The 12,437-nt window shown below is 33.9% G+C and overlaps 2 protein-coding genes across 3 annotated transcripts in view; one reads left to right on the top strand and one right to left on the bottom strand.

Moving 5' to 3' along the window:
• Positions 1–12,437, top strand: part of SLC25A12 (solute carrier family 25 member 12) — a 174,111-nt gene that overhangs the window by 29,696 nt on the left and 131,978 nt on the right. The window lies entirely within an intron of this gene.
• Positions 1–12,437, bottom strand: part of HAT1 (histone acetyltransferase 1) — a 43,404-nt gene that overhangs the window by 15,911 nt on the left and 15,056 nt on the right. For both annotated transcript variants that reach the window (XM_090280737.1, XM_090280739.1), the window contains exons 5-8: positions 3,825–4,001; positions 3,436–3,557; positions 2,832–2,936; positions 2,396–2,502 (exon numbers count right to left, since the gene is read on the bottom strand). In XM_090280737.1, coding sequence (XP_090136863.1) covers positions 2,396–2,502; positions 2,832–2,936; positions 3,436–3,557; positions 3,825–4,001 — 511 coding nt within the window. The remainder of the gene's footprint in view (positions 1–2,395; positions 2,503–2,831; positions 2,937–3,435; positions 3,558–3,824; positions 4,002–12,437) is intronic.

Raw genomic sequence — 12,437 nt, 5'->3', positions numbered from 1 at the left:
ATTCTATCTATAAAGTCACACAACTGAGATGTATTCAAATGCTATATATCTTAAGATACTGATATCCTCAAAAGGAAGATGGTACATGATATAAAGAATTGTCTTCTAGTATTTTACTTTAAAATTAAGTGCTAAAAAAAAAAAGATGACAATGGCAATAACACCACAAACACCTATGTATCCTGTAACACAGGCCATCAATGGCAAGTTTTAATTATCACTATCTCTGCCTCTATGTCAAGTAAGCAAAAGGCCATCTCAATATAAAGAATATCCTGAATTGCAAAGGGACATCCAAGCCTGAAAAAAATCCACAAAGTTAAAAATATACAAAATAATGGGGAAATAGGCAATTAAAATGACTGAAGAGTAGAAAATTCCACTTTTTAAAAGGGCTAGGTATAGAACCTAGGAGAAATATGTCAATAAGAGCTGATAAGGTATTTTTAGTATTTTGTAATGCTGAGAAATGTTAACGTTGATAATAATAGCTGATACCCTAGTTTTCAAAATCATAAGTCCTTTAGCATGTTTAGCCTTTTCTCTTTCAAAACTTGAGTTTGCACTGATAAAGGCTACCATTATTGATGAATCTTCACTTAGATTTAAGAAATAAAATTCTTTATCTTCTAATTGGTGCTAAGTATCAAGGACTTTATTGGTTGGCGCAGAAAGAAGAAAGTGGTTAAAGGCTTCACAGAAACAACCCCTGCTGACACATTACCCACTAGAGAGGACAAAGACTACTGATGTGAACTCTAATGAACCTCCAGATTAAAATCACCAAAAAAAGTCCAAACTGTATAAGTGAACAGAAGCTAAACAATGTTCAGCTTAGCTAAAAAGAAGTGTTATTGTTTGTATTATGTTTCTATAATTTTACAAGTCATTAAGCTAGTGAAGATATAAAAAAAAACTTTTGATATAAACTAACTTCAGTAATGACTGCTTTATCTCCCAAGCTTCCAAACTATTCTACAGTAACAGGAAAGTCAGATAAAAATATAATTCAACTCTATAAACATGGAACTGCCTTTTAAAAACATGTTTTTCCTCTAATTTATTAATCTACAGTATCACTTCAAAATCTGTTTTGGGTTAACTTGAATTTATTTAGCCTGGACAAGCAAAACCATTATATTACAAGAAAAGGGAAGACACTAATAATCTGCTTACTAGCCTATTTCTGTGCTTTAGTCCTACATCCAGTATATTTTTTTGATGTCTTAAAACAAAGTGATAAAATTTAAAAATAGTATTTTTACTAAATCAACATTCTGTGAGTGTTAAGTGTTGCAGTTTTAAAAACAAAGATGTATTCAAACCCTTAGAGAATTTATAACATTTAATACCTAATTTAGATATCAATATCTGGTATAGAAGTTTTCCTGGGGGTGTGGGGAAAGGTGATTTTCAGTTTAATCAGTAACTTTATGAGTAACAAATTTGAAATAGTGTTACACAGGAAAAAAAAAAACAAAACCGTAAATGTTCCTTGGGCCACTTTGGTTCTTTGGTAGTTCACATGTTTACATACTATCACCTGATGATTTCTCCATTAAAAAAAATTACGCCAAAGTTATCCTTTTTGTTTCTTTTTAGAGAGAGGGGAAGAGAGAGGGGAAGAGAAGGAGAAAGAGAGGAAGAGAAAGATGTGAGAGAGGTACATGGATGGGTTGCCTCTGGTACACACCCTGACCAAGAACCAAACCGCAGCCCAGCATGTGCCCTGAATGGGAAATGAAGCGTTGACCTTTTGCTTTGCAGATGACGCCCACCCAACTGAGTCACACTGTCAGGGCTGATGACTTCTCCATTTAAAGAGTAGAGTTTCTTTCCTTCTTCTAAACATCCTATTCATACTACCACTTTTATGGTTAATTCATACTGAAAGATGTTTTTAAAACAAATAAGCCTACATTTCACCTTATAAACTGTTGAGAAGGCACACATTTTAGGAATATAAAACACATGCTTTTAAGAAATGTGTATTCTATTCAGGAACTATTTACCTTGGCATTATTTACTCAGTAAGCTTTAGAATATTCTGCCCCTACATGAAAATTAGAGCATGGTCTCTGAGCAATGCAACTGTTTGCTAAATAAAATGAACGAATAAGTCATACCATACTTGCAACATATTCATGCCTGACCAAAATTTCCCAATATATATTCAGTTCATTATCTTCAATTTGTTTAATTAATAAGCACTTCATATGTAGAGATGCAATCCAACCCTACAAAAGCTTATGATTTACAATGGAACCTTAAGCCATCTTTAGACAGTTCCAAAAATACCCAAGGACAATGCTGTTTAAAACAGAATAATTATCACTGACCAAAAAAACAAACTTTTTAGAAAGGCTCTTACAGTAACAAATCAAATTCTATATACCTGTAATATCAAGAACAGAAGGAGATGTCATGTAGTATCTATGAACTGTTTCAAGGAGTTGAGTCCCATGGCCTTGACCTTGAAATGGAGTCAATATCAGCATCTGACTACAGTAAAGAAATAATTTTAAAATTAAAATATCACAACATGACTGGTTTAAAAATTGCACATCACTAGAGTATTATGAACATTTTAAATTCTGTGTGACTTTTTTTTCAATCAACTGCCAAGAAATGCAAAAATCTTTGATACTCCAAATTGGCTTAATCTTCCTCACTGTTTCCAAGGGAACAATGAAATAAGTCAGTACATAGCCAACGAATAATGGTGATTTTTTTCCCTAAACAAATCAACACTATTATAACAAGTATTGGAAACTTCGGCAGTTCCTTCTTCTGAAATAAAAGGACAAGGCACGTGTTATACTGCCAATTACCTTACACGTGGCCGGGTTTTGTCTGGGTACACATAGTAATTATAGACTGTCATGTAGCCTACGGTCGCAAAGAGTGTAGCTCCATCCTTATTATACTTCTCAAATCTGCAGATAAAACAGAAAGCCAAGCAGGTCAATTACAGTCACGCTCCCATGCAGTGTCCATTTTCTTTTCCATTCTCTGACTGAATTTTCAGTGTCAGCAAGCTACTCTGTGAGGGACCAATGGGTACACCTGCTATGTTCTGAATGTACAATTCACTTAATTGGTGTGCAGCAACTTGGATAAATCAGACCTCTTTACATCACTTCAGTGCACTTGCCTATTATAAAGATGAATAGGTGGCAAGTAAAAGAAAACACAGGCAAAGCTCATTTTACTGTTTAAGCCTACATTCAGGGCCCTAACGGACAACAGCATTTAATTCAGCTCTATTCTCAAGGTCTCCCAAAGCATAATGAAAGAAAACTCAAGCCTCATAAACAATAGTTTTTCTTTCCTGGGAAAAATATCATTATACTGTCCAATAATTGGGCTGTCACAATTAAAATGGTGGCTTTGTGGAGGTAATAAGGTCTACTGTTGCTTTAGAACGGTACTTACACTAGAAAGTAGTGCCATCTTTCATCATCCACGTCAATAAAGCTAGCAGTTTCAATAAACCACATCAAAAAGGTCTGAAGCCTTTCATGATATTCTCGAAAGCCTCTACATGTCATGTCAGCCTAGGGAAAAAGCCAGAAAAAGTCAGGTGAAACTCATCACAGAGGCAAGTGAAAGTGTGCATAACACAAAACAATTCTGTGGGAAAATGTTTAAAAGTCTCAGATTAAGATGTTTACACAAACATACAAAATATATCTTTGTTCTTAATGCTGACAAAAATGTTTCCTGAAGTTAGAATAAATCACTTGAAATAGCAACAAAATACCACACAGGTTTCGGGTATATGGAGTCCTTTCACACCCAGGAAATACTCAGATTTATTTTACCTTGTGTATCTGAAAGGTAAAGTTTTCTCCTGTTGGACTTAAAACAGAGTACGTATGGAGTAAGGTTCCAAATGGCTTGAAATCAACTTCTTTTTCCAGCAGAGAAAGAAAATCATTTGTATTTGTGCAAAATCCAGGTGGAATAATTTGTCTAATTTTGCCCTCTACATCATCTGCCTAAAAAATGGAGGTTAAGGGACATAAGAAAACAATTAATAACAAATTTGAATTTTAGTTAAATATGCTTAATTTCTCTGAAATGAACAAAACCCACAAAGATCACAAAACTTTAGTTCACAGTTAAACTGAAGAAGTAAACATGTAGTGAACTGGGAAAGGATGAGTTTCATGTGCATAAGATACTGCCACACAAATCTGAGATGAGCATAACCATAACAGAAATAAAAAAGAGGAGGCAGGTAGCCTCAAATCAAGTGCAAGAATGAGAGCTATTAAAATTTCTAATATCATGTAGAAAATGCTGACTATATCCCTTCAGGACAACTTGAACTGGCCAAAACAAAGGCTTCTTATTATTTCATGTGTGTCAAGGGACCATACTGTCCAAGACATGAAAAGATCACCAGTAGTAGTGAGGCAAGGCTAGAGTCTGACCAAAGGAACAGCAACCTCACAATGAATAAGCAGATACGTCATAACTCCCTCACTCACCAAACTCAAAATTAAGATAATTTAAAAAATATACGCGCTTAAGAAACAGATAAGTTATATGGATATACTATCCACTCATCCCTATCATGTGACATAATTCTTATGGACTTGGATTTCTAACAAGCCTGGACAACGAAATTAAACCCAGAGATTAAAATTACCCTTGTTAAACAACCTCAATGAATGTTAAAACTATCAGCTGAGCAGACTTCATAATCCTTTTCAAAACCCCAAAAGACCACTTGATTGAATACATTTACTACTTCTCTTTAACCATGAATATTTGATGAAGTCTTACAATAAAGTATTACTGCTTCTCACCAGGCAATAAAACTTAATGAATTGGTCTCAATTTAACAAAACCTTATCCCTCAATACAGTCCCTAAAAGCCTGACATTACATTCAACAAAATGAGCTTGCAATCTATTCAAACTTCTCCCTGAACAATGAGGCCAGGTTTTTACTTAATGGAGTTTGCCGTGAGTTCAGCTGTAATGTTTGTATTGTATCTATTTCCACAAGGACTGACACAAGAACACTTTGTGTTAACTTACTAAGCAGCTCTTTCATACCGTTTACATGCATGATGGGTATTAGTTCTAAACCAAGACCCTTGCTACTTAGCATTCAAAACAGGGAAATTAAGATGCTTAGGACAAAATACACTACAAAAGGCTAATACAACATGCTACTAATTCCTGTCCTTTCAACCATCTTTTAACTAAGTAGAAGCAATGCACCTGCAGATGAATAGCACTTTATTATCATTCAGTTACATTTTAGGATACAGAACTAAAGATGGAGTTTATCACAAACAAGTTTTATTTTCAGTGCTTTGGTACCTCCAACATTTATATATAGCATGTTTATAGCCATAAAAAAAGACAGCTACTATTTAAAATATAGCTCTTCAACATTTTGCCTAACAGCTTATATCTAATCTGTACACATTAGTCCTTGCACTCCATACACACACAAGATCAGACAAACTGTATCTGATAGGATTATTTTTATTTTAAAGGTACTATTTGGTAAACATTTGTCCTTGAAACTGATATCTAATGTGAAGAGACCATCTTAAGCACATTTCATAGAATCTGTATAATTTCAATAATTACAAGAGGAAATTATAATAAAAAGGAAGTTTTAATAGGTCTGTTCTGTGGTAATTAAAATCCAAAGTAGTGATGGGTAGTGTAATTTTAGCTCAAGTTTTTAAAAAGTAACTACTAAATAAAGAGGTTTATAATCTACCAGTTTAAAAGAAATCACTTCAAGGCATTTATTGTATATATAATTTTAACTTTTTAAAAACCTTCCCTATGTCCTGTCTTCTCAACAAGGCATTGCAAAGCATGATCAAATAATTTCACACATCTTGCATCAAATGTACCTCAAAGATTTTTTTAGACACTCCTAAGTTTCAAGTAGCAGTTCTGGTGGAAGACACAGCAACACAAAGATTTAAGCTCAACAGAGTTGAAAAGAGAGTTAATGTTCAACTTTCAGTTTTCAAAGAATACTTATTTATTATAATAAATATCCTCAAATAAATATTTGGTTCTGGGCAAGTTTACACATTACTTTAAGAAATTTCACAGGGGAATAAAAGGCTAAGTTTAAAAACAAAGAGTTTATTTATAATAAATTAGAGAAAATGTACAGGGTTGGGCAAAAGTAGGTTAACAGCTATCTGTATGGAAAATAATACAATAAATAATAATGTAAGAATAAACTGTTTCATGTACTCACAACTGTAAACCTACTTTTGCCCCACCCTGAATATACAATATATTACCTAAAATTCATAACATAAAACCAAATAGCTTTTTAAACCTAGAATTCAGAACTTCGGTTCACTAAAGGAAAAATGTTTACATTTCTCTATGAAATGGATTCTGCCTTGGGGTATAAAAATTCTGTAACACCACATCTTTGAGATCTATATCCTTTTTCCAAAAGAATGTTTTAGTTCAGTTAAATTTTCATTTTTCATAATGGATTACTGGCCAGATAATCAGCACTAGAGAAAAACTCCATCAAACCATTTTTAACTAAATATAGAATTAAAGATTAACTGAAACCTTTAGTCCCAATGATTGTGGCTTAAAGTTTAGATTCCATTTTTGAGGACTGCTGGAAAATTCCCTATCCTGATGAATATTATTTTAAACTTAAATTAAAATTATGCAAAAATATAATGATAAAAAGGATAAGAAATTAAATTGAATAAATCAAGAGTTCAAAATAAAACCTGATACATTTAATTAGTAAAGACATGCCTTATAAAAGTTTTCCTAAATTTGGCAAATTAAAAAAAAAAAAGTACAAAAGTAACTATTCAGTTTAGGTCTCATGTTAGGCGAATCATGATGAAATGTTTTACTCTCATGATGGTCACTTCAGCTCCCAACTTCTATACATGAGATGTTCCTATGAAGCAATTTTGCTTTTCCTCATCACTGCATAAAGCAATGTGCCTGAGAATAACTGGTAGTCTGCTATAATAAAAACATGTTTCTGCTTATATTTATACACATCTGAAAACCAAATTAGTCCTCACTTAATGTTATTGATAGGTTCTGTGACTTGAAGCGAAACGATGTATAATAAAACCAGTTTTACCGCAGACTAATTGATAAGAAACAAGACTTTAAGTTCCTACAGCATATCATCCAATGTTATAATGATACTGAACGAAACAAATTATTCAAGGACCTGCTATACCTCCTCATTGTCTTAACCTAAACAGCACCACTTGCCTAAATTTGTTTATGGTGAGTTATTTTTGAAATAGCAATTTTAAAGACATGTTAAGTAGATGGCACTTGCTTGCTGTCCTTTACTTGGCTAAAGTTACAGAGACTGAACATTAACTCTAATTCTAAGGATACCTAAGATATTCTATAAAAGCAAGCAAATTCCATATCTAAGTAATCTGCTCAATTTTAAATTCTCTGACAATATTTAAGTTGTAGAAATTTGATTATTAAGAGAAATTAACAATTTAAAACTTTACCATTGGAAAAACAGTGGCTGTATTATTTGTTTATATTGCATTAATGTTTTGCTATATGAACTCACAAAAAAATCCAAAATAAAAATTTCAATATATAATTTTGAATTTCAATATATAGCCCTGGCTGGTGCAGCTCAGAGGATTGACTGCCAGCCTGTGAACCAGGGGGTCGTCAGTTCCATTCCCAGTCAGGGCACATGCCTCGGTTGTGGGCCAAGTCCCCAGTTGGGGAACGTGAGAGGGAACCACATACACATTGATGTTTTTCTCTTTCTCATCCTTACTTTCCCCACTCTCTAAAAAGAAATTAAAAAAGCTTAAAATATTTTTTCAATATATAATTTTAAAAATTTCTATATAAAGCCAATAAAACAGAAAAAGCTTTACAATAACATATTGACACTTTATAGTCACAATTATAAAAAAATATAGTGAAATATTCTTAGTCTATCAAAGATTAGTTTTCATTTCCTCAAGATTAAACTTTTATAAGTGCACAGGACCTTTCTGTAGGGATGCTAAAGAATTCAGGAAAAAAATTTTAATCTGCTCTTATCAATTTTCAAATTCAATCTATAATAGCAGACAAGATAAACAGATTATTAAAATTCACAGATAATACCTTATCCATGTATTTCAACCTTCTCTACCAAACCTGTCCCAGAAATGCTAGCAATCAGCAAGACTGAATAATCTTACACACCCTTTCACTTAAGAACAATGAAATTACCACAAGAGAGGGCAGGAGGTATTGATATAAGCAAAGATCAGGGACAACCAACTATCAGTGTGTGAATAATCAAGTTTATTGTATTGTAAAGTTCAGAATTACATTGCCTTTAAAGATGAAGCCTAGTGGGGATGTTTTACAGGCGTCTTAATTGTGACTAAAAAATTTTAGGAACAACTGGACAACTCAGCTTGGAAAAGAAAAAGAATGAATAATAAAAGATTAATATAATGGCAAAATTCTAATAACCAAACTTCTAAGCAGATTTGCTGTGGGTTCTGACCATCTAAATGAGTGTACAGTATATACGCAAAATTGCTACATAGTATGTAGTCCACAAAATCTCAAATATGATATATTACATAATAGTCTCAAACACATCTAAAACAAAAATCTCGATACCATCCCCCCTCTACTTTTCCAGTCTTCCCTGCTTAATACCACTATTGTTTAAGCAATGGGGTTCTCCTTATTCCTCTTTCCCCATCTTTCATGTTTAACTAAACAGCAAATCCTATTGGCTCTTTCTAAAAATATATATCCTCAATAAAGCTAAATGCAGTAACACTGCAATATTCTGGTCTCCTTTCTTTCACTCTTACCTCCTACAGTGTGTTCTCTTTATAGCAGCCAGAATCATCTTTTTTTTCCTTTTCTTTTTAAGATTTGATTTATTTTTAGAAAGAGGGGAAGGGAAGGAGAAAGAGAGGGAGAGAAACATCAATGTGTGGTTGCCTCTTGCACACCCCCAACTGGGGACCCAGCCCGCAACCCATACATGTGCCTTGACTGGGAATGGAACCAGCAACCCTTTGTTTTGTAGGCCGGCACTCAATCCACTGAGCAACACCAGCCAGGGCTGCCAGAATCATCTTAAAAGTATAAACCATATCATATGACCCCCATCTACAGAACACCTGTAAAGTCCATCAACTATTCTTACCCAACATGATCTAGTTTTGCTAAGCCCTTCAATCACCACCATGATTTAACAATGATGATCTTCCTGGACTACAAAAATGACAAGAGTATGCCCATTTCAGGGCCTGTGCATATGCTGTTGCTTGGCTGACTAAACTCTTCCCTCACATTATTACACGTCAGGCTCCTCCTCACTCAGAAACCAGTGAAATGTTTCTTCATAACACTATATGAATTTAACCTGTTTACTATTTGGAAACAAGTAAAATGTTTCTTCATAACATTATATGAATTTAATTTGTTTACTATTTGTTTACTGACTGTTCCTGTTGGCTAGAATATAAGCTCCATGAGAGCAGTGACTGTTCTGTTTGCCACTAATATCACTGGTATCAAGAAAAGAGGGACTATGCAATGAACATTCTCACTGCAAACTGAGATAGAAGAGGCAAGCCCATTCCCCCAATATCACTACCTATTCTTTTTTTACAAGGGGGATAAAAGTGTTTGCTTGAATATATAATTTAAATAAATAATCTTCGATCATGAAGCAAATAAATAATCCTACAAAAAAGACATTATAAAAGACTGATTCCTTACTCCCAACACAGGACTTCTAAATGGAAAAACCTAGTTTTCAAGACTGGACTAATTAGAAGTCAATGCAAATACATAGCTATTTTCAGTACACATAGTATTTGAAAGATTCATCAATAATTAAGACAATAGTTCTTTTGGAAGAAAACAATTCAACACTATTAGCTGAAACTTGAAAACCCACTAAAATCCTTAACTACAGTGAATTTTGTACAACACACACAAAAAAATACCACCTGCATTTTTAATAGGAGAATCTAGCTGGACTTGAGAATTTAACAATCTTAATAAAAAATAGCTGATTATGGAAATACTCTGTATTTTAATAAGTCTGTGTTAAACACTAGTTTAGCTAAAATTAAATCTTTCCAAACATCAAATCGCTATGACTATGGCATTACTTAGATTTTTAAATCTGCAAATTTCCAAAATTTCAAAGAAAAGAAAAACACTGAATAAAACAAATACTGTATCAAGTAAAGTTACATATTATTTATCTTACAAGCTTAGTCATCTTGAACAGGATTGGGAAGTGGAAACAGATAAAAAGGTAAGTGCTCAACCTATTTCTAACACTAAATCTGAATAATGGATATAAGAGGTTATTTTAACATCTTTCATTCTATAGCCAATTTATGTTACAATTCTATTAAGTTTACCAATATAGTATTTTCACCCGTAAAGAGATTATCTGCAAGAGGGAAGCCCTTTACAACAGCAGTAAATTGAGAGCTAATAGCATAAAAGTATGGGAGTGGGAAAAATAAAATATTCACTGTAAAAACAGAAGTAAAACTAATAAGCGTAAGAACCTGGGCCTGTTTAGAACCGGTTCTAAACAGTATCTCCTAGTACAATCTTGATTATTTGTTAGCTGTGTGACCCTTGGCACACAACTAAAAGTCCTTTTCAATGAAACAAAACAAAAATTAAATTAAGAAAAGGCCGAATAAACCAGTCCAAATAAAGGAGGTTTTAAAAAAGAACAGGCATGAAGTTGGCAAAAGATTTAAGTCAAGAGTTTAAAGTCAGTTTAAAGCCTTGGAAAAGTTGTCTTAATGCTATAGGAACTGCTGCTACTGCAGAAGAAAATTATGCCATTTTCATTATGTACTAATACATAAGATCTTCGTTTTCCATGTTTTAATCTGACAGAATTTGCTAGCTTCATAGAGCCAAAGAACAAGAGCTTTTCCTACAACAATGAAATTTCCAATTTTCCATTTTATAAATGTGCTTCAGTGACAAAAATATCATTTAATTAAAAAATAAATAAACTCTGTAAAGTAATTCTTGACAAAAAATTTTAATGCCTTTTACCCAGAAACAGAGTAAGTCTAAAATGTAAAATTTTCTTAAGTTCCCTCAAAGATTCATGTCCATCCAAACATGCAAAATACACTGACCCCCATGCCAACATCCCCAAAAGTTTCAACTATTTCAGCATCAACTCAAGTTGTCATCTAAGTTATCTAAATCAGGTATGGGTGAGACTCTGGGTATGATATATCAGGGAACAAAATTCCTTTCCACATGTGAAACTAGAAAATAAGTTACCACTTCTAAAATACAATGGTGTGACAGGCATAGGATAAAAGTTATAAACTTTCCTATTCCAAAAGGAAGAAAATGGTAGGAAGACAGGAATCACTGCTGCCACGCAATTTCAAAATCCAGCAGGTCAAATTCCATTAGATTGCAAAGCCTGGGAATACTGTGGCCTGTGGTTCCTCTCCCTTGGCCTGAAGCTCCACCATCAGAGTCATTCTTCCTTTTCTTGAAGGGCGATGCAGCTGAGTCCTATTATCAGCCTGTTCCCTGCCTACAGATTTTGAACGTTCATCAGCCTGCCCTCATCTGGTCCGTGCAAACTGGCTGTATTTCTGCTCACATAATATTCTCAAAACCTGTGAGTAACCTGCATATGTCATGAGGGTTCTCACCACTATATAAGATGGTCCTTCACAGATCTTCCCTGATCACTCTTCAGTCTTTACTCCTGACTTTTGCTGAGACTACTGAGGAGATCTATCTATAAGTCACATGCCTAATCTCTTCAGCAAGAGCAAAAGATTATCCAGCCACACTCTTGGCTTTCTTTCCAGAGAACACTTTTCTGACAATGAAGTCTCCTAATTTTAGTGTCTTCTGCAAACTGGATAGGTTGAGAATCTCCCAAATCAAGTCCTGGATCTTTTCTGCTCTAACAAGTTACCACAAACTTAGAGGCTTAAAACAGTAGAAACTTACTGTCTTACTGTCTAGCAGCAAAGTCTAAAATCAGTATCACTGAGCTAAAATCAAGGTGTCAGCAGGTTGACCATACTTCCCCAAGGCTCTAGAGGAGAAATTATTCCTTTGCCTCTTCCAATTTCTGGTGGCTACCAGCATTCCTTGGCTTGTGGCCACATCATTCTGCCTCTGAGCCCTAATACCTTTCTGGGGTCCACAATGCAGCCTGCTACAGATGTATATATCCTCTTCAATGCTTCTTTTTGCCTTTACCCTCTTTTGGTCCATTTGTTTCAAATAGTTTTATAATGTAATTAGTTTAATTGTCCGTTCATAAAGGATTATATTAGCAAAGTTTGTGAGATTAGAAATGGAGCAAGATAAATTTAAATAAGCAAATTCTACATGAAGTAGAATGGAAAATGTATCTTTTTCTCCATC

This window comes from Furipterus horrens, unplaced genomic scaffold, assembly GCF_987537825.1.
Source record: "Furipterus horrens unplaced genomic scaffold, mFurHor1.1.pri manual_scaffold_1, whole genome shotgun sequence".
NCBI classification, from domain to species: Eukaryota; Metazoa; Chordata; class Mammalia; order Chiroptera; family Furipteridae; genus Furipterus; species Furipterus horrens.
The sequence above is the reverse complement of the archived record's forward strand: the minus strand, read 5'-3'. Positions and strand labels throughout refer to the sequence as shown.